The sequence below is a fragment of the Pseudorasbora parva genome, chromosome 23 (assembly GCF_024679245.1).
Source record: "Pseudorasbora parva isolate DD20220531a chromosome 23, ASM2467924v1, whole genome shotgun sequence".
Taxonomy (NCBI): Eukaryota; Metazoa; Chordata; class Actinopteri; order Cypriniformes; family Gobionidae; genus Pseudorasbora; species Pseudorasbora parva.
Genome location: NC_090194.1, coordinates 30,112,445 through 30,134,542, shown reverse-complemented (window position 1 = coordinate 30,134,542; position 22,098 = coordinate 30,112,445). Strand labels below are relative to the sequence as shown.

Sequence of the window (22,098 nt, the reverse complement as noted above, 5' to 3'; positions counted from 1 at the left end):
AGTGACATGCCTTCTGCCTTCGACCTCTTCGCTTCATCTCGGCCTGTTGACCTAGCTGTCGGCTATGTGTTGGCTCCTCCCACCTTTGGCTCCACCGAAGACCCTCGGACCAGGTGCCTGTACCTCGTCCTGTCAGCTCCACCTTGGTCAGTCGTCACACCTCTTCCGCCACAGACTGATGACCTATCAGCTCTGTATTGGCTCCTCCCACCTTTGGCTCCACCGGAGACCCTCGGACCAGGTTCCCTCATTATGTCGGCTCCACCTTGATCAGTCGTCACACCTCTTCCGTCACGGACTTGCAGGTCCGCTGCAGTCCTGCCCTCCACCCTCTATGGCTGCAGGGGTATCCTCCTTCTCCTCTGTGTCGCCTCTGTTCTCCATTATACAAGCTTCACCTCAGGTACTCTGGCTCCTCCGACGTTCGTCGCTGCAACATCGACAAGCTCTTCAGAGCCAACAAAGTCGCTTGAGTCCATTGGCTCTCCGTCTGCGCCTACGGATCCATCTTCCGAGTGTCCGTCGGTTGTCCCTCAGATGCCGTCAGTCACCGCTACACCATCTCGGCTCCTCCCCTCCTCAACTGACTCTGCCGTGGGCTGTCGGCACTGTGGAGCTCTGGGTCTGTGCCATCGGCCACCCACCATCGTTGCCACCAGGGGATCGTCATCCCACCATCACCATCCCTTGGTCTTATCATCCTGCCATCACCATCCCTTCTCTTCTGTCTCTTTGCATCGTTTCTCCATCTCCTAATCCCCTTCCAGAACTCCCTCCATCCCTCCCTATGTGTCACTATGAGGTTGCGCCTTGCCCAGACAATTATGTTGACGTTATGTCAAAATTATGTTTAGTTCATGGACTTTCAGCTTGTTTTCATTTGTCACGTGTTTCTTTGTTCAGATTTCCAAAGTTTGTTCCCTTAGTTCATGTCAGCGGTGTGTAATTATTCATCCTCATTTGTGTTCACTACTTAAGTTGTTCCTTCTCCTGCACTCATTGTCCATGTCACCATTGTGCTTAAACATTTTTTTCTGATGCATCATTATTTATCAAAGTTATTTTAAGGTGTACTTGTTACAATGTAGTATACATTTTAGTGCTGAGTGACATGTACTATAAGGGCAATGGTTAGAGTTTGATATAGGGTTAATTGCATGTTATGCATAATTTACTGTTATTATAAAGTAATATATGTAATCTGTAAAATAAAGTGTTACCAATTTTTTAAAGTAAGCATTTGAGGACGACTGCTGAGACAGTTCATCCTGTTGAAAGTCTTGTTGTGGTCTGCACATGCCTGCACAAGTGTCTTGTGTTATTGTAACTCAAGGGAATACATGCGAAAAGAAAGAGCTAGATTTTACCTCCCCGCGTTCCCCAGGACTGCTCGGTCTCTGCTTCCTTCCTGTTCGTTCAGTATTGTTTAAGTTTAATTCCATATTTCCTGCCTCTCTTCAAAGCTCTTAAAGAAAGACAAAAAAAGATAGAGCTATAATTTAATGCAGTGAGGAATAACCAAACGGATGTTTGAATGAACATAGTGGAGGATCTCTTGGGAAACACAAAGCAGTTTTGAGGGCTCAGAATGACTCAGAAAGTTTAGGTCAAGTCTGCAGTGGTGGTATCTCAATCTTCACAGGAAACTTGGCAGTCACGATAGGGGCTTTTAAATAAGACTCTTTTACAGTTGTTTACTAGCATTGGGGAATTCCACCCCACTTTAGTTGGGTGGGTTTAAGATTTTGGTGGGAAAAGTGAGCAGAAAAACCCACACTAGGAACCAGCTGGTAAGCCCTGCGGTTGAGGATTCTGCCTGCAATACAGGCAGAGGGAGTGAACTGCTCTCTAATTCGTGCAAACGCTGTGAGTCACTGCATGCAGCCTCATGTGAGTTTCAGTGCATGAGTCACCATTTGATCCCATTCCACAAACATCATTATGCACACCTGAAAAGATGTTCCTCAACTATGAATTTGTTAGAACATGCTATAAAGGAATGCTTGTACACAATTCAAAGTCATGCTATAGATTGCTTCAAGTAATTAATGTAGGAAACTGCAAAAGAATAGCTGTCCAGACATATCCCACAGTGGCTGCCGTAACATAACAATATAATGTATTTTTGAATAATTACTATAAATGTACTTTAATTAAATAAGATGTACTTGATTAATAAAAACAAAGTACTTTCCCCCTTTTCCATATTTTATTTTGTGTTTTTTGTAAATCAAAAACAACACAGTCTGACACGCAATCTTTCTGGGAACTCTATAGACAAACTACTGTACAAAACATTCTATCCCCTTACACTAGCCCTACCCCTAAACCTACAGTACCCATCACACAAAACGTTCAGATTTTTAAATAGTGACAGTCACACGAGTCCCCATGAGTCATCTAACCTAACAATCTAACAACTAACCCCATCTAACATCTTACATGTCTTGACTGCAAAAACACCATCAAAGAGGAATGCCAGGCAAACATTTTTGGCTCAAATGAACAATTGGCGTTGGATTTGGCGGCCTCTTGTGGCCAATGGTTGCAATTCACATTTCAGGCTTCAAGATTCAAGGTTATATACTGTATGCCTATATTTATATTATATATAGGTCTGGGCAATCGATTAAAATCATCAATAAACAAAAACAAACAAACAAACAAAAAAAAAAAATTTGTGTTTACATAATATATATATATATGTGTGTGTGCTGTTTATAATATAATAAACGCATATTGTGTAAACACAAGTTTTTATTTTGGATTCAATTAAGCGCGATTAATCGATTCCCCAGCACTAATATAACATAATACTTTGAATAATTAATCTGTCACACTGCGAGAGCGTTCAATTCAGATGATAATAACTAACTAAATAAATAAATGCATTGCCTTTATGTTACACATGCACATATTAATGCTATTTCTATACTTTTTTATTCTTAAATGCTTTTTCAAAGTCCATTTCAGTCATTAAATATTCTCCAAAAAAACTAACAAAAATAATTTCAAGAGTTACTGGTTTGACAAAGGACGAGCGCTTCAAATGCGTATGAAATGACGCCCTCTCGTGGTCAGCGACTGCAGTTCCGGCCGTGTTCCAGGAGGAGTCAAGCGTCAGAGGAAATGACGAAGGCCAAAGAGGGCCAGTTTATCAAAGTTCCAGCAGCAAAAGCGCGCGCAGTTACATTCAGAGCCTCGAGAGAAGAAGGGACGGGACATAAACACCTGCGTTTCTATTACAGTCTTTGGACTTGTAACTGCTAACGTTAAACCACTCCGATAGATTTCGAGTACTGCGTTCCTGCAATTGAAGACGAGCAGAAAACCAGACCGCGCTTGTGTCATAACAGGAATTAGATAACTTTTTTTTTCAACTACCCACAAGAAAGAAACCATGTTTGAGGCACGTCTCGTTCAAGGATCAATCCTTAAGAAGGTTCTGGAGGCTCTGAAAGACCTCATCACCGAAGCCTGCTGGGATGTCAGCTCCTCAGGCATCTCTCTGCAGAGCATGGACTCGTCTCATGTGTCTCTGGTGCAGCTCACGCTCCGGAGTGATGGGTTCGACTCCTACCGATGCGACAGAAACCTGGCCATGGGTGTCAATTTGAGCAGGTAATGATGGAAATTATTGTAGTTTTGTTTTATTTGCCATTTAAACGCTAGGAGCGTGAAAGTTAAACATGTCTGTACATGTCCGACTGCATAAGTTAACAGCAGCCTGCCATTTTTAAGATGTAAAGCAACATAATTACTCCCTTTATAATTGTTAGTTTTGAAATGCAGAGTGTTAATGTGTTTGATGTATCTTTTAGTATGTCCCAAATATGTCTGTAGTAGTATTTGGCGCGCAGAGCGCTTCCTGTATTCTTCTCCCACTGCTGGTCGTGACGTCATTTACGCGCGCTCAAGCTTGTTGGCGGGAAAAAAAGCCGGGTTGCTGAATGACAACATGGCTTCACAGTAGACAAAGAAAACTTGGTTAAAAATAAACACACCACTTGTAGTTAATACAATTGTATTATTGTAGTTTTTAAAGAAAGCTGCACACTCAAACATAGCAGGGCATTTATTTACCAACGTTTTGACTAGTGAATCTTTGTCAAGGTTCAAAAAATATTTGTAGTTTAACATGGCTTATTACAAGCACAAAGAACGTTTGTTTTATTCTGCATGTCATTCTATATTTTTCAACAAAAAGCACCGTCATTTTAAAGGAATTGTTCTTTTTTTGTAGCATGTCAAAGATTCTGAAGTGTGCTGGAAATGAAGATATCATCACGCTCAGGGCAGAAGACAATGCAGACTCTTTGGCGCTTGTCTTTGAAACACTCAGTGAGTTCATAAGACTTAATTGTTATGCATTTGAAAACTGGGGATAATAGATATAGCACACTATCAATAAAAACAAGCAGAGTTATACTAGAAAAAGCCAGTGCTGATCTCTGAATGTGTTTTTAGATCAGGAGAAAGTGTCCGACTATGAGATGAAACTGATGGATCTGGATGTGGAACAGCTTGGCATTCCAGTAAGACTTTTTACTGAACCTGTTTGAAATTCTGATATGGTTGTGCATGTTTTTTGTCTTTCCGCAATGTCATGTTCTGTTCTTCACCTCAGGAGCAGGAATACAGCTGCGTGGTGAAGATGCCCTCTGGTGAATTTGCCCGAATCTGCAGGGATCTGTCGCAGATCGGCGACGCTGTCATGATCTCGTGCGCCAAGGATGGAGTGAAGTTCTCTGCCAGTGGAGAGCTGGGTACAGGCAACATTAAGCTTTCACAGACCAGCAATGTCGACAAAGAGGATGAAGCGGTAACATTCTTTTACCATTGGCTACATAACTAACTAAAGTCAGGTGTGAGTTTGTACGTATTGACAACACATTACATTTCCTCGCAGGTGACAATTGAGATGAATGAGCCAGTGCAGCTTATTTTTGCATTGAACTACCTGAACTTCTTCACCAAGGCCACACCTCTGTCCAAGACCGTCATACTCAGCATGTCTGCTGACATTCCACTAGGTATGATAAATGCTCGCATGCTCATTAAATTAAATTTTGATTTGAGGCAATTAAAATGATTGTCTTTCTTCCTTCCTTCTGCAGTGGTTGAGTACAAGATTGCAGACATGGGACACATCAAATATTACCTGGCACCCAAAATCGATGAAGAATCCTCCTAAAATCCAAGTTGAAAACTGAAGTCTGTCGTCTGTGGGATTTCATTCTGCATATAAGAAATAGTTTGGATAGATGTTTTGGGGAAATGTATTTTACTACTCAGTGTCTGCTGTGGTTTCCAGTTCAATGGATTCCCAATTCTGTGACCGAAGCCATTTCATATGATTGGCAGATATATGGGCGCACTTAAATGATGGTAGTTGGTCCTTAGCTTTACAAGGCACTGGGCTGAATCTTGAGTGCTAATGGCTGCATGTACAGACTCGTCTTTGGTCCGGTCTCATTTTCTCAATCTTGATCCCTCTCGACTCCCATTTCAGGTTTTTGCCCATCTGCTCATTCTAATGTATAGATAATTGTCTGTAAATATGCTAATTGGACACTGTTCATCCAGTCAACCATAAATAAAACTTTTTGTAATGATGATTTGTTTGTTTCTCTAGTCACAAGGTTCTTGATATTTAAAAAAAAAAATGAGGTGGATTTCAGGAAATAAGTGGTAAAAATGCAAGTTCAACTTTAACTAGTTATGAAGTAAACTATTTGTGATTTAAAAAAAAAAAAATGCACACATTCATTCTTGGAAGTTTCATAAATGTTAAGTTTGCATCACTTTATTACTGTTGGTCGTTGAATGTTTTTATCGTGAAACATTGTCAAATATTAAATGTTTAGCTGTTAGCTACTTATGACCCTTACTGCTGTAACTAAAATGTTGCGTTAGAATTCACACTAAGAGTAAGCCCCGCCGCCTTTGATTTGACTGGCCATCTTGTTCATTCTGACAGTGGCAAGTGCTGCTAGACCCCTGAGGCAGACAAACCTTAAAAATAACGTTTTACTTTTGTCATCCTAGCAACATCGAGAATTGGCAATTTTCTAATAATTCGGAGGGACTTATCCCTCTATGTTTATGGTGGTGGTTACAGCCCTGATGTTCTTAAAGGGATAGTTCTCCCAAAAATGTAATTTCTTTTATTATTAATTACTCATCCTGTTGTTCTAAAACCATAACCCCTGCATTCATTTTCAGAACAAAAAGTACCGTATTTTTTTTTAAATCAGAGCGCTCTGATAGAAACACCAACAAGGCCCAGAAAGGTTAGCCTAGAAATTTAGACGCACCCTAGCGGCAGCAAATTTATTCTGCCCGTGAGTGTCGTCTAGTAACTCTCAATACCCTTCTGAGTTGTAATCCCCTAACTCTTGCCGGGCCAAACACATCATGTATAGAGTCAGTGGGTGGGGCCATAATGACGACGGCCAAGTTGCGTTTGCGTGCTTCTAGTAAACACAGAAACTGGCGAACGGCGGTCTTTCGAATCAGCTTTGACCGCGACTCTGGAAGACTTGGAGTTAAGCTTTTCTCTGAGAAAAGAACAAAGAACGGCACTGAAGTTATTCTTAAAAAGGGAAGATGTTTTCGGAGTTTTTTTTTATACCAGATACGGCGAATGTTTAATCTATCAACAAGCTCTGTTTCACATTCGTTGCTCTGAATGGTGTTAGCGCTATCCTATCACGTGCAGAGGGAGTTTGAAAGACAACCGTTTATCCCGCCCCTCGGATTGAGCCCTGTCTATGGTAAGTTTCCAGACCAAACATCTTGATGTGGGTCTGGCTTGTCAGGCGACAGAAAAGTAGTAAAGACATTGTTAAAATCTATTTTTTAAAAGTGGTTCAATCTTAATCTTATCAAGCAATGCAAATACTTTTTGTGCACACAAAAACAGCATCTTTAATCAGCATCTTCTGGTCCATGACACTTTCCTATGCGATTCATTTTGGGTTATTTACAGTGCAGTGTTTCCAAGTTTTGCAGCTCACTATTGGCTGAGCACCACATGCATGCATTGAGAGACTTTTGATGAAAAAAGTCTTTTTTTTTGCGCACAAAAAATATTCTTGTTGCTTCATTACGTATTCATTTGGACTATTTTACAGATCTCTACTACCTTTCTGGGCCTGTGGGGTCAGAAAGTTTGGGTTTCATAAAGACATCTTAGTTTGTGTTCCGAAGATGAACGAAGGTCAGGTTTGGAACGTCCTGAGGGTGAGTAATTAATGACAGAATCAAATGTTTTGCATAAGCTAATAACCCTTTAATGTAATATAAGAATGATGAATTGCTGTTTGGAACAATTTGAAACTGACCACTAGAGGGAGCCAGAGTAACTTACTGCAGTGTTATGGTTGGACCAGCCTTTTCATAATACTAATTATTGACTGTAAAAAGGCAATTTGCACTTTTTTTTTTTTACCTCTATAACTTAACTCAAAGTCAAATATAAACTCTAATTTATACCCGTTTTAAAGTTAACTTAAAGCTGCTGTCTTTAACTTTTTTTGTGTGTTCAAGATTTACAAAAAAAAATATGAGAACGTACAACATTCCCAAACTTCCCAAACAGTGTTTTTGTCCTCTCCTGAATCATAAAGGTACACTTATAATAAGTGTTTATATTGGGGATATTTCAGGCCAGACATATTTCAGGTAGGAACCATGCGGAGGAGCACAGTCCCTGCGTGACTCGCCTAATAGACATAAACAGAAAAAGCTCCGGCTGCAATGTTCTTCCGCAAGACGCATGCTGCAGTTCTGTTTATTAACCGCTAGAGCGCTTAAAGTTACGGACTACGGCTTTAAATTAAAAAGGCAAATATTATATTCATTCTATTGCACATATATTCATCATGTGCTTTAGACTAAATCATTTAGGACATTTTACTTAATTTATTCAGGTAGATTCGAAACAACAACTAAAAATCCTTAAAACTACCTACTTTTTGGCATTCCAGTGTTTTATATATATGTGTAATATTATGTAATATTAAATATTATGTGTAATTTGTTATAATTTTTTTATATATATATATGTGTAATATTAAATATTATGTGTAATTTGTTTTTTTTTTTTTTAAAGTAAATAGTGTTTTATTTTTATTTTACAGTTGAGCCTGACAAAAATGCTTAATTTTAAATAAAACCTTCAGAGGGACTTAGTCTTCACATTGTTTATATATATATATATATATATATATATATATATATATATATATATATATATATATATATATATATATATATATATATATATTGAAACCATGGACTCATATGCAGAGTTTAATGTTTTTATTTATTTTAATATTTGACTTATTTCCAATTCTGTCACCATTACATCTGTTATCCATTAGAATTAACGTAGAATTAAATGTTTATAGGGGGGGGAAACACTATACAATTTCATTTCATTTCATTTGAATTTGACAAAAATCGATTGGAAGCATAAATACTAATAAACCTTAATATTATAGCTAAAACAATTTTAACAACTGTAGACAAACCCCAAACAAATCTTAACATTCTTAGAGAGAAAAAAAAGTATGCATCCTGTTTTGAGGATGTCCCCAAAGTAAGGTTTTGTGAGATTCGGTTACTTCTAGGGACAGTTTAGCTGTGCGTATGATGCACTCTATCTTACAAGATACTGCAGTCTCCTTTGTTCTCCTTATGCTTCTTTTTATGATTGTAGTGATTTGCCATGGCATTAAATCCCTTCATGTCAGAAATGATCTCCAGCAGTTTTTTCACCTGATGATGGTTTTTGTCATTGTTGTTAAATGCATGACATCTCGAATTACAGATTTTGGTCATTTCCTGAAGTTCTTTGTCGCTACCACTGATGTAGTCATTTAAAGACCTGTTCTTCAGCTTCTCTTTCCCAGTAAAAAGAATCACAGTCTTGGAAGTCACATCGTCGCCAAACTCTTTCTTCAGAAGCGGGAGAACCTCTCTCTCGCCATCTGTGAAACGGCCAAGCTGCATAACCAGCAAATACACATCAGGCCCTGACGGCGTGAGCTCTTTGCACTTCTTTATCTGCTCTTCCTGGTTTTTCAGGTCTTCGCTGAAGAAATCCGGGGTGTCTACAACCCTTATCTTCATGTCAAGAACAGTTTCCTCTGCCATTTGGCACACCTGTGTTACTGGCAGAGAACTGGCACGGGATTCAAAATGTTGCTTTTTTAGAAGGGTATTTCCTGTAGCACTCTTCCCACTTCCTGTCTGTCCCAGCAACACAATGGTCATTGGTTGCGGCTTATGCATCTGAGCTGAAGATGTATAGTTAGAATTAGTAAGAAGAAACAGTCCATTCAATTTCAGTGCATAGATACCAAACTTTTATTATCCAGTAGTGAGTGTGCAGGTGACATGCTTATTAAATGTTTTTTTAGTTGATAGGTTTAACTTTAACACAAAGTTTTGTTACCTGGAATGATTGCCGTTGGTGGCTTTGTCTCCGTATTGGCATGCGTCGTTATGGGACTGAAAGAGTGATTGATATAGGGTTATACAAATGAATTAAATTCTTGCTGTCCATCATAACTATGTATCACCTACCTTTCTCTGTCAGATTCAGGTGTTTGTTTCTTTGTCATGCTGTCTACATGTTTTGTCAGTTCTTGGATTAAGTCTGCATTCTTTATGTCTTTGTCATAAATGCACAATCTGTTTCCACACTCGTTCAGGATAATGGAGTAGTCGTTTTTGAAAGATACTGGTCTTTCTAATGAACTCGAAGATACCTTTTTTTCATCGTTAACCAGCACAATTGTGGTTTCAACCATTTTCTGTCCAAACTTCTTCTTCAGTTCAGTAAACATTTCCATCACTTTTGGTGACACCATTTTGGTCTTGAGAATGAGGAGGAACACACGTGGACCTGCGAATGATGGCTTCAACTCTTCTATTCGGTCAGCTTCTGGATCTGATGAGTTTGGTTTATGAAAAAGATCCGGAGTGTTGACAATGCAGATCTTCTGACCAGCAACTGTATCCACAATCTTCTCACAAGTGACTTTTTCTGATTGGAAATGTTCTCTGTCAAAAATTTTGTTTCCTATGAAACGTTTATATTTGCTGTTCTTTCCCAGCAGGATCACTGTAATCATGCATTCACCTCCATATGTCTGGACGGTCTGTTCTGTGATAAATTCAAACAATGCACAAATCTTTGAAATACAGCCTTCGCAATTCGCAGTGGTCTAAGTTCAAAATTTGTGTCATTTTACAGGAAACCCTTTGCAGTTACATAAAACACTGCTAAAAGTGATAAACATGTAAGTATATGTTGTCTAAGCTGTAATACCTTTATAAAAATAATTTATAAAAAAATAGATGCTTTTTTATAGATTCAGTTTTGAAAGTGTGTAACTCAGGCCCTGTGAGCTCTAGGTTCCTGCAGACATTTTGGGCTGTTTACAATAAATTCCAGAAAATAGTGGAAATAAGTTTTTCTGTGTCATGTTGTATGCAAGATTTACTCAAATGGGTCTGAAAGGGAGGCTCCCCTCCCCTTAACATGGTACACCACAATACCCCCCCACCCCACCCACCCACCCACCCACACACACACACACACACACACACACACCCACACACCCACCCACCCACCACCACATACAGTGGTATTAAAGGTGTCATGAACTTTGAATGTAAAAACTGTTGTTTTTACATTCAAAAACATCATAACTAATAAGTAATAGGCTATTTTCTACACTGGTTTTGAGGCTGTTTTCTGGACGCTAGCTTTGATGGGTGTGCTGCACTGGAGACTTGGAAGTAAACACCCACGGCTAGGATTGGATAAGATTTGCATATTTAATGAGCTTTAGCTCCGCTGTCATATCTGGCCCCTGTCAGTTGAGTTCACATAAAGTCAGTTGAGTTTATTTCGAAAGCGGCAACTTCAACTTGTCTCTATCAAACAAACACGATGATTTATTTCTCATCCACCCGCGACTGTATTACATGGCCCACAGCAGCAGGATCGGTCAATATAAGCGCGAACCGTGCACTCACAGACGTGCGCGCCCAGATCAAGAAAGAATTTCTGCTGTCGGGTGTACGTTTTGGTCTGGTACAGCCCTGGGACTAGTACTATTACATATAAAAAATACGTTTTACTCACATATGTTTGTTGCACCATTCCTGTCGGATCGAATATAGAAGGCACAGCATTGTGTCTGCAAATCCAGCATCTGAGACTTGTTTACAAATGATTCCGCAGTGAAATGAAGCGAACACACAAACGTTCTTCCCCACATGAGATGGAACTTAATTAAAAATAAAGGAAGTATCACACAATCCTAATATTATGATCCGAAGGAAGCTTATGCAGCGACTGTGTTCTTCCACAATATCTTGCTATCTTCTTCCACATGTTCATTGCTGCTGGCTTGTGATCGACCGATCAGCTCCATGAGTCGGTGGTGGGGTTACTGAATTACACATTCTGTAGAGGCGTGTTTCGTAATGTTATGACGTAAAATGAAGCTCACGATCGTTTGCTGGGCCTGGTGTCTATAAAAGCTTTTCTTTGACTAACAAGGATGTTTTCACCTCTGAAACTTACAGGATAATCTTATATTATCATGACCTTTTATATATCAAAAGCTCAAGGAAAAGTTGATTTCTCAATTCATTCCCCCTTTAAATTAATTCAATATGCTGAAAACAGCCCTGCAGTGTCTGCAGGGTGCTAGAGGTCACCGGGCCTGAGTTACACACTTTCAAAAATAAATTTATAACCAGAAAAAAAAGTAATAAGCAGATTGTATGTATTACGTACTTGCCTACTGTGTACTTGCCTAGCAGAGGCAGACAGTAGTGGAATATTTTTACTTTCCAAGTAATTTTATATTTCAAGTATACAGCTCTCTTAATTTCTGAGGCCCACTGAAATCAAAATTGAAGTTTTTTAGCTCTTAGTATGACTGTGTTAGTCTTAAATTTATGAATAAGCTGGTATGTTCCAAAACAATGACAACATTTGCAAATTCAAAAATTACAGTCTCTCACTTCCGTTGAAACGAATCTCAGATTTTAATGACATCATCGCAGACTTCACCTTCTCGTCAAATCTTCTGTCCAATCAAAATGCTCTCTAGAATCTAAAGCCCACCCCCTACACTGCTGAAGCTGCCGCTAAAATCTTTCAGTTGTTAACACACATTTACTTATTTCTACAAGGTGGAAGCCACATAGCACATATATGCAATAGGAAACGATTCAGTTTAAATATGCTTTCATTTGAGGTGAGTGAAGTCTGTTTTCACATTAGTTTCAAGCACCGCAGCAGCGCACACACACCAAAGGCTCTGGTCTAAATTTAGACTACAGACATGACAGCGCAGCGCTGATCATATGCGTGAGTCAGCACAGACAACAAACATGTCGACCCATTTTAATTCTTTACAGAATGCAGCATTTCAAAGCGAAATGGAGAAGATTATGATGGTAAACAGTGTTAGAGGAAACTGGCTTTACCAAACAGAAAGTGTTCTTCTTTGGAAAACTTGAACTTCACAACATTCTAAAACATAATATTGTACTTTTTACTGCACTGCATTTCATATTGAATATCATTTAATACTTAATTACATTAAAGCGGTGGTTCCGTGGGTTTTTTCTATGCTTGGTTGTGTTTATGGGCGCAGTATAACATGTTTTAATACTTCTTTTTTTAACGCTGTGTTGTTCTTATATTTGACCTTTATTCCACACTGCTGTCTCCACTGTCCTTTGAACGGCTCGTTTGCTTCCTGCTTCTATGAAGCCAATCCCTCCGAAAAACGCAATGGTCTTAGATTGGTTAGATGGCCAAATGTAGTTTCCTGTATTTTTATTGGCTGAAGTGCCAAGCACAGGTTGGCCAGAAATGCCACGCCCCTTACCATTACGGGCAGAAGTCACATCAGTGGAGACTAGCAAGGGTTTATGATGTCACCAACCCGGGAAGAAGTTAGTTGTAGTCCAAACCGGCCGTTTTTGTAGGCAATAAACTGCCATAACTATAAAAGACAATATCTCCGTTTGAATTGAACTTTCAGCGCTGTAACTTTGCAGATACTGTTTATGTTCAAGCAGCAACATTACACACTAACTATAGTTTAAAAAAGTGAAATCGCATGAAAAAAATGAAATAAATAAATAAAACCGCCCCTTTAAAAATGTAGTGCTGTATACTTTTACTTAAATAAAAATAATTAACTTTTTAACTCAAAATTTTACTTGAGTAAGAAAGAAATTACTATATGTTAAATGTTATTTAGAGTTAAAGGTAAAAAAACAACAACTTTTATTTATGAAATGTAGTGCAGTAAAAAAGTATGACATTGTATATTATGCTTTGGAATGTAAAGTAAAAGTTTTCTAAAGAAAAACACTGATAAAATATATACTTGAAAAATGTACTTGAGTAGAAAGTAAAAATACTCCACTACTGATTTAGCTGACACTTTTTATCATGATCTTGTACTTTTAATGAACTCGTGAACCTTCATGAACAGCCCAGATTCATAACCATTATGCTCCTTGTGGTAAATATGCTTGGTTAAAATAGGAAAGGCTGCATTACTGCATACAAATTTAATAAAGTATAACTTTATTTAATTCGTATAACATTTGAAACCCCATTGTGAAAGAAAATGGGAGCCATTTTGTCTTGCATAACAAAGTGTGTTGAGCTCATTCAACTACTTCAGATTGACGCATTATGCAAAAGCATGTGGATTTTCTTTTCTTTTAGATGACAGAGAAAAGTAATTTGACTAAGAAAACTGTAATATATACCTTTTCTGATTTTAGGCACCATTGTTACTTCAGGTATTTCCTTCCTTGGTACATATTTATCCATGTCTTCATATAACCTGCAGGATTACAATGATGGTACAGGTCAAATTATAAGCATAAATGGATGTACAGAGATTTTTATTTTTAATCACTACTTTCATATGAGTGTCTTACGCCTCATCCGCAGGTGTGGAATTGCTTGATTCGCTAGTGTGCTTCTCGTGCATTGCCTTCCATTTTTCAATAACCTGTTTGGTCAGCTCATCACCTTTCTTGTCTTCTTTCTTGTTGTATATGCAAATTCTCTGTCCACACTCAACTAGTAGTTTTTTGAGATACTCATCGGCTTGGTTATATTGCTCTTGACTGTTAACTAGCACAACAATTGTATTATCCACCATTTTCTCTCCAAATCTCTTTTTCAGCTGGCTGAATATATCAATATCTTCCTTTGAGAGCTGTTTGTCATGCAGCACTAGAAGGAACGCGCGTGGACCTGGATATTGGGGTTTTAGCTCCTCTATACGTTCAGATTCTTGATCTTGATTTGTTCTGTGGAAAAGGTCTGGAGTGTTGATGATACACACCATCTGATCATCTTGTTTTTCTTCAGCTTTTGTGCATGTCTCTTTTCCAGCGATGAAACATTCTTTCTTTAGAATGATATTCCCTATCGTAGACTTGTCTTTGGTGCTCTTTCCTAGCAGCACCATAGTGATCTTGTCACCTCCACCAGATTGCGCCACTTTTGCATTCTCCACTATGATAAATCGAAGAATAATTAATTGTTTTAATATCTAATCAAAAGAAAACTGTGTTTTGGATTAGGATAAACTTAATTCCTAAATCGAAATCCCTAATGACATAACATGCATGCATTGCTCATTTACAAATATTAAATAAGGATTCTGTAATTTTGTCATTTTATTTTACAAGGCAACAAAAATGGAGTTGAGTTTGAGTATCACTTACTGTAAATCAAGTCACTACAATTTAACAAAAGAAAAATTGACTAAAATGTATATTTAAAAAAAAAAACAAGCGGTTTACTTACGTTGTAACATGTTGAGTTATTCCACGTTAACAGAAACAAATGATGAGCAGATTAAGAATCATTAAACGTCTCTCTTGCACTCAGAAAGGACAGTCATGAATAAATGAAAGTAAAAGTGTACTTGACTTAAATGCATGAGAATAAAGGGCTTGTCCATCATCTGGTATAACACGTCGAGTCACTAGTATGCTAGATAACACCTGTGCTTTTGTCTTTTTGTATCTCTACTGCAGTTTTTTTATGTTTTGTGAAAATATTTGTCTTAATGTAATAATATAAAATTACATTTTATAAAGGATTAGTTCACTTTAAAATGAAAATTACCACATTACCAGCTTCCATGTGTTTATGACATTCTTCCTTCTGATGAGCACAACCAGAGTTATGTAAATACAAATCCTGATGCTTCCAAGCTTTATAATGGCAATGTCATCGTCCCCATCCGTTAATTTTGAAGCTCAAAAAGTGCATCCATCCTAAAAGTAATCCACACGGCTCCAGGGGGCTAATAAATGTCTACTAAAGCGAATTGATGGAGGTTTTGTTAGAAAAGTATCCATATTTAAAACTTTATAAAGTAAAAGCTAGCTTCTGCCAGACCCCCTTCCGTATTAAACTAACAAAAAAGTGTAACGGAGTGACGATGACGTTGGATGTAGCATGAGCGCTTTGAACTGTGTGAGGCATTACTTTCTGCGTAAGTTAAATACCGAAGGCGGTCTGGCAAAAGCAAGATATTTTACCTTATAAAGTTTTAAATATGTTTTTTTTTTTTTTTTTTTTACAAAACTGTGTGGAGTATGTTTGATGGATGGATGCACTTTTTTGAGCATCAAACTCAATGGACCCCATAACATTATAAAGCTTGGAAGCATCAGGATATTTATTAATATAGCTCTGATTGTGTTCATCTGAAAGAAGAAAGTAATATACTAGGATGGCTTGGGGGGTGAGTAAATTATGTGGTTTCCATTTAGTCTCCAAAATGAGTCGGATTTTCCAAAGTAAACTTTAAACCATGTATGGTATTTGTACTAAAGTTAAAGTATCTGAGCAATGGTAGGTGGGCATGTCCTGATGTGTCAGCATATTTTGTTGATCCTGGAACAATATTCTTGTCTGAAAATGTAATCATATCCCCAAGCCTGCCCATAAGTTCTACCTAAAAATAAGGGAAATGATAAGTGAATAACACTGATGTAGAAGCACCAAACCCTGATTGTAAGCCTAAGCTACAAACTGTATTCTTCTCCCATAAATCTGATTGGTTGATTGAAATGTTGTTCTAGGATCAACAAATATGTTGATCCAAGAACATGTTGCACTTCGTGAAATCAAGTTCTGCGGTGGGTGGAGTTACTGGAAATAGCCTCTGGCAATTTTTTGGAAATTAAAACTCAGTTTCTGTCTACTTTTCTTACAGTATGTTACCTGAAACTTTTGCAAAGAAAGTGGGATTCATTCCAGACTGTCATGATGATAGTGGCACCCTGCATTGTTTTGCAATGTTTATGGCACCCTCTTTTGGTTACTCATAGACATTACACTGATTATAACTTGTCTTGGCTGTATTTAGCAAAATCGGATTCCATTTAAGTTACAGGACATACTAAGTGGACTAAGCTGATTTCCAACTTCTCAGATTCCTGTTTTTTCCTGCATGTTTTTCTTTTGTCCTATAAGCTGTTGAACCAGCTTGGTGCTTTTCACATTACTCCTGAAAACATAAATGCTATAATTACACTTTTGTTACACAATTTTGTTGATTTTCTCATCAGTTCCATCTATTGAGTTCTTCTCTTCCTACAAGAAGTATGTTATCAAGTAGCCTAATATCTTTCCAAATCTCTTCTTTAATTGGGTAAACATCTCTATCTCTTCCAGTGAAAGTGTTTTGTCTTGCACTTACATTTTTGGTACATTTACATGTAACTGTGTATGATAGTTTCTTCTCCTCCATACTGTCAGCTATTGGGTCTGGCCTTGGTTTAAGGAAACGGTCTGGAGTGTTGACAATGCATACGACTCATTTTGGCGTATACATTCCTCGAGATTGCACACACGTACTATTTATACGCGTTACCATGTGATCGTGTTGGACAATCTGATTAGCTACTCTTCCTACAACCCTCTTACACATGTCACTTCCAGGCATGAAGTAGTAATGCTGAAAAATACTTTTCCTGGCTCTTGACATCGCTGTTCATTCACAGCACAATGACGATCATGCAGCAGTCTCCTGGAAATGGCTGGACTTTTATGCTCTCCTTTATATAAAATATTATGAACATAATAAATATTTAGAACATAATTCTTCCCAGAGCTTTTTAAACATGCAGTGTCCTATCTGGAAGTACAGCTATCCAGCATTTCCTATCAAACACACCTAGTAGGACCAACAGTGACAATGGAGTCATCGAATGAATCTTGTTCTTTCCTTTCTCCTATAAAGGATTACACCAGTTTTATCACAGTTAAAGGCAATTTGTAATTTTAGATGCAAAGAAAACTACAAAAACTATCAGCAGAATGTTTTTTTGTTGTTGTTGTTGTTGTTGTTGCAAAAGTGTGGATAAAAATGAAAAAGAAAAAGAAAAAAAAGAGAGAAATTCAAAACCTCAAACTAACTAGCCTACTACTTTTGGCATGTTGAATTTATCCTCTGTTCACCAGGTTGTGAGAAACGCCTGTGCTATTTCTGTCATGTGGTGAAGCAGGAAAATAGTAATCAAATGAAAGCTTTGCACATTTGCAAAAAAAAAAAAAAAAAAAAAAAAAAAAAAAACTTGTGAAGTGGCGTTACAAGAAAATCTGGTAATACATTCTTGCAAAAAAATCGTTTCAGTTGATGTTGAGAGGAACTGTTGCGGAAGGAAATGTACTGTATGAAGTATCTGTGTTGTCGCCTCACATATCATACTAAACAAGGTAAGTTATGTGCTAAAACTGTACGGACTTTGGTTTAGTAAGATTTTAAGGTAATACTTTACAATAAAGGTTGTGTTAGTTAACATTAGTCAATGCATTATTGAACGTGAACTAACCATGAACAACCCCTCTGTTCAGCATTTGTTAATCTTTGTTAACGTTAGTTAAAAAAACCCCCAGCTATTCATGGTTTGTTCATGTTAGTTCACATTGAATTAACTGATGTTAACAAGATTTTAATGCATTAGTAAATGTTAAAATTAACATTAACAATAAAATAAATAAATAAACGCTTTCTTGATAATTGCAGTTCATCATAGCTCATGTTAACTAATGTAGTTAATTAACGTCAACTAATGAAACTTATTGTAAAGTGTTACCAATTTTTATTTAAAAAAGCTTAAAATTGTTTCCATTTTGTGTGAGTAAATGGAAAGTGGGAGCAGGTTTGCAAATTATTGTCTGCAAAATATTTGTGAAATCATAAAATATGCATTAAACAAAAATACTAAACTAAAGGTCAGATAAGTGTCTTCTCTCCTACATTTAAAATTTTGAATTAAATTTTCAAGTGTATTACTCTGAATGTTTGATGAAGATTACATGTATTATTTTATAATATCACCTTGATATTATAATTTTATATATATTTTATTTAGTGTCAAAGTCCGTCCTCCTCTGTCCACCAAATTGGCTGTGTGTTTTATTCTTACTTTTTTGTCCTTCATTTTTCTGTGTTGATAGGTCGACCCCTTCGCATAGTAATGATTGGAAAAACCGGAGTGGGAAAAAGTGCTGTGGGGAACACCATCCTTGGTAGAAAAGTTTTTTACTCAAGCCCTTCAGCAAATTCTGTCACTCACTTCAGCCAAAAAGCACACACAGACTATGACAATAGAGACATTTACGTGATTGACACACCGGGGATCTTGGATACCAGCAAAGAGAAAGACCTCATCAAAAGAGAAATAGTGAGATGTATTCAGATTTCGGCACCAGGTCCTCATGTGTTCCTGCTGGTGATACAAATCGGCCGCTTCACTGCTGAAGAGCAACAGTCGGTACAAGCCCTGCAAAAGCTCTTTGGAGAAGAAGCTTCAAGATACATGATAGTGGTCTTCACTCATGGAGATGCACTCAATGGTCAAAAAATAGAAGACTATGTAGCAACAGCCCACGCAGAACTCCGTAAAGTGATCCAGAGGTGTGGGAGCAGATATGTCGTGTTTGATAACACTGACAAAAAGAATCGAGCTCAAGTGAAGAGATTAATAGAGAAAATAGATGAAATGGTGGCAGCAAATGGAGGAGAATGCTTCACTGAAATAATGTTTCAAGAGGCGGAAGCAAAAATTCAGCAACAGAAAATGGAGAGAGCGGTTGCAGAGCTTCTGGAATATCAGTTTAGTTTTCTTGGGCTTCTTGACAACCGAGTCGTTTTGTTCCAGGAGACGTTGAGGGAAGGCCTTCACGAACAGTTTGCTATTGAAAGCTCTTGTAGTTACTAAAGAGACATTTAAATTAGACAGTAGACACATGTTTATAATCAGCGTTAGTTTTATATTACACTGTACTCATTTATGTAATGTTACAGTGTATACATTTAATTTCACAGTGGTGGCCAACCTTCTTAGAATTAATGTATTTTTCTTGAGATCCTTGATGAGAAAATCTTAATCTGTAACTTGATCCTATAATTTTATCAAATGTTGTCAAGAACTCCACAGTGACATTTATTGTGCAATTTCATTGGAACTTGTTAGAAAATGTACTCCTTATGTAGTGAAATAAATTCTTATTTAAAATTTGATTGCAGTATAATGATATGTGGAATTGGACTCCGACATGAAGGCAATGTTTTCTCCAGCACAGTTTGAGGTTTTGCAAAATTTAATACTGTATAGTGATGGTAAACATTATATTAGCAGCTCATATTATGCCTATTTACCACAATTACATGCGTCAAATTTTTTCTAAGCAAAGGAAACCTATACACTATAACTGTAGACATATGTATATATGTAGACATATATATATATATATATATATATATATATATATATATATATATATATATATATATATATATATATATATATATATATATATATATTATGAATAATTAACATCTGAATATTCATTTTAAAGGGTTAGTTCACCCAAAAATGAAATTGATATCACCTCTTAAACTCTGTGGACCCTGTACAGGGATGGGAATGACATCGTCATGTATATACTTTCCATTTTAAATGTCTGTGGAGGAGCTATGATGTCATATGTGGTATCATTTGAAAGTTTAGCGTCTCTACTTTCTGGAGATATGCATCACTTTGACATTCGTTTTACACAAATTAATGTATTTACACTAAATTACTCTGGTGCCATTTCCGCCTGGATTTGGCCTACCCAAATTGAAAAGCCTCCCATACACACATACAGTGGTCTAGGTTCAAAATGATGGTGTCATTTTACAGGAAACCCTTTAAAGTTACATAAAACACTGCTAAAAATGATAAAAATGTAGTATATGTTTTCTAAGCTGTTATAATCCCCCCCAAAATTAGGCACTTTTTGATTTTTATATATAAATTCATTTTTGAAAGTGTATAACTCAGTCCCTGTGTGCTCTAGGACCCTGCAGACACTTTGGGCTGCTTCCAGCATGTAAAATTAATTCAATGACACTGGAATATTGCATTTATATCACTGTATATGGTGGTAGCAGGGGGTAGCAGGGTCAGAGGAGGGGCAAAAAGGGGGGTCATCCTTTTAGATCCCTTTGAATAAATCTTGCATACAACATGACACAAACAAACTTTTTTCCCCCACTATTTTCTGTAATTTAGTGGAAATAGCCCAAACTGTCTGCAGGGACCTAGAACACACAGGCCTGAGTTACACACTTTCAAAAAATAATTTATGGAAAAAAAAGCACCTACCTTTTGGGGGGGGGGGGGGGGGGGGGTTATTACACCTTAGACAACATATACTTACATGTTTATCACTTTTAGCAGTGTATTATGTAACTTCAAAGGGTTTCCTGTAAAATTACACCAAATTTCTGAACCTAGACCACTGTATGTGTGTATGGGAAGCTTTTCAATTTGAGTAGGCCAAATCCAGGCGGAAATCCCAAAAAATGGCAAGGAGTGTTAATGACTCACTCTAATGTCGTTCCACACCTGTAAGACCTCCATTCATCTTCAGAACACAGTTTAAGATATTTTATATTTAGTCCGAGAGCGTATCCAAGTGTATGCACACTATACTGTCCATGTCCAGAAAGGGAATAAAAACATCATCAAAGTAGTCCATATGTGACATCAGTTAGTTCATTAGAATCTCTAATCATCGAAAATACATTTTGGACCAATAATAACAAAAACTACGACTTTATTCAGCATTGTCTTCTCTTCCGCATTTGTTTTCAAACCTCAAATAAAGATTCAAATGGCCATGAATCAGCTGATTGGTTCATGATTCGGATCGTGTCAATCGATTCACTGATTCATTACCGTTTTAATTTTTATTTGAGGTTTGGGGGAAAAAAAACACGGAAGAGAAAACAATGCTGAATAAAGTCGTAGTTTTTGTTATTTTTGGACCAAAATGTATTTTCGATTGTAATGAACTAACTGATGTCACATATGGACTACTACGATGATGTTTTTATTCCCTTTCTGGACATGGACAGTAAAGTTTGCATACACTTAGATATACGCTCTCGGACTAAATATAAAATATCTTAAACTGTGTTCCGAAGATGAACAGAGGTCTTACGGGTGAGGAACGGCATTAGGGTGAATAATTAAAGGGGGGGTGAAACACTCAGTTTCAGTCAACCTCGTGTCAATCTTGAGTACCTATAGAGTAGTATTGCATCCTTCATATCTCCGAAAATACTTTAGTTTTATTATATTTATAAAAGAAATATAGGCTGTACCGAGTCTTTCCGGAAAAAAAACAGTGCCTGGAGGCGTATCGTGTGGGCGGAGCTAAAGAATGACGAATGCCCACAAAGCAGTGACGTCCTCAAGCGTGGAGAAACCAATGGGTATCGATCTCAGCTAATAGATATATGATCCAGAATCACATTCGGAGGCTGAAATAAATTGAACAGGAGAAACAGCAACAGCAGGACGTCCGTCTCTGTGGTATGTACTTTATTTAGTGGCCTGTCAACATGTGTGTCTTTACTCGCAGTTTATGAGGACATGATTCGGTTTATGGACTATTAAGGCGACTAAACCTTAGCAGTAGCAAGCAAAAAGGTTTTGCACGTCAGACTG

The 22,098-nt window shown here is 37.4% G+C and overlaps 4 protein-coding genes across 4 annotated transcripts; 2 read left to right on the top strand and 2 right to left on the bottom strand.

Moving 5' to 3' along the window:
- Positions 1 to 3,119: 3,119 nt before the first annotated feature.
- pcna (proliferating cell nuclear antigen) lies at positions 3,120 to 5,618 on the top strand. The gene is made up of 6 exons (XM_067432714.1): positions 3,120 to 3,621; positions 4,244 to 4,341; positions 4,468 to 4,535; positions 4,628 to 4,822; positions 4,910 to 5,033; positions 5,118 to 5,618. Exons 1-6 carry the CDS (start codon positions 3,401 to 3,403, stop codon positions 5,192 to 5,194), a joined length of 783 nt encoding a protein of 260 aa, XP_067288815.1. The 5' UTR covers positions 3,120 to 3,400; the 3' UTR covers positions 5,195 to 5,618.
- A 2,810-nt stretch (positions 5,619 to 8,428) lies between these two features.
- Positions 8,429 to 14,032, bottom strand: LOC137062768 (GTPase IMAP family member 8-like). Its single transcript, XM_067433675.1, has 5 exons — positions 14,002 to 14,032; positions 13,828 to 13,904; positions 9,595 to 10,177; positions 9,464 to 9,519; positions 8,429 to 9,305 (listed from the first exon to the last, which is right to left on the bottom strand). Exons 2-5 carry the CDS (start codon positions 13,889 to 13,891, stop codon positions 8,671 to 8,673), a joined length of 1,338 nt encoding a protein of 445 aa, XP_067289776.1. The 5' UTR covers positions 13,892 to 13,904; positions 14,002 to 14,032; the 3' UTR covers positions 8,429 to 8,670.
- On the bottom strand, positions 13,998 to 14,891 carry LOC137062437 (GTPase IMAP family member 2-like). Its single transcript, XM_067433300.1, has 2 exons — positions 14,882 to 14,891; positions 13,998 to 14,587 (listed from the first exon to the last, which is right to left on the bottom strand). Exons 1-2 carry the CDS (start codon positions 14,889 to 14,891, stop codon positions 13,998 to 14,000), a joined length of 600 nt encoding a protein of 199 aa, XP_067289401.1.
- A 927-nt stretch (positions 14,892 to 15,818) lies between these two features.
- On the top strand, positions 15,819 to 19,317 carry LOC137062436 (GTPase IMAP family member 7-like). The gene is made up of 2 exons (XM_067433299.1): positions 15,819 to 15,830; positions 18,469 to 19,317. The coding sequence occupies exons 1-2, from the start codon at positions 15,819 to 15,821 to the stop codon at positions 19,315 to 19,317; spliced, it is 861 nt and encodes a 286-aa protein (XP_067289400.1).
- Positions 19,318 to 22,098: the final 2,781 nt, after the last annotated feature.

Excerpts from the sequence above, each read along its gene's own strand:
- pcna (XM_067432714.1), top strand. The coding sequence starts at position 3,401 with ATGTTTGAGGCACGTCTCGTTCAAGGATCAATCCTTAAGAAGGTTCTG. Across the intron at positions 3,622-4,243 it reads ATGGGTGTCAATTTGAGCAG|CATGTCAAAGATTCTGAAGT; the intron begins GTAATGATGGAA and ends CTTTTTTTGTAG. Across the intron at positions 4,342-4,467 it reads GCTTGTCTTTGAAACACTCA|ATCAGGAGAAAGTGTCCGAC; the intron begins GTGAGTTCATAA and ends ATGTGTTTTTAG.
- LOC137062768 (XM_067433675.1), bottom strand. The coding sequence starts at position 13,891 with ATGGATAAATATGTACCAAGGAAGGAAATACCTGAAGTAACAATGGTG. Across the intron at positions 10,178-13,827 it reads GGTGCCTAAAATCAGAAAAG|AACAGACCGTCCAGACATAT; the intron begins GTATATATTACA and ends AATTTATCACAG. Across the intron at positions 9,306-9,463 it reads ACCAACGGCAATCATTCCAG|CTCAGATGCATAAGCCGCAA; the intron begins GTAACAAAACTT and ends ATACATCTTCAG.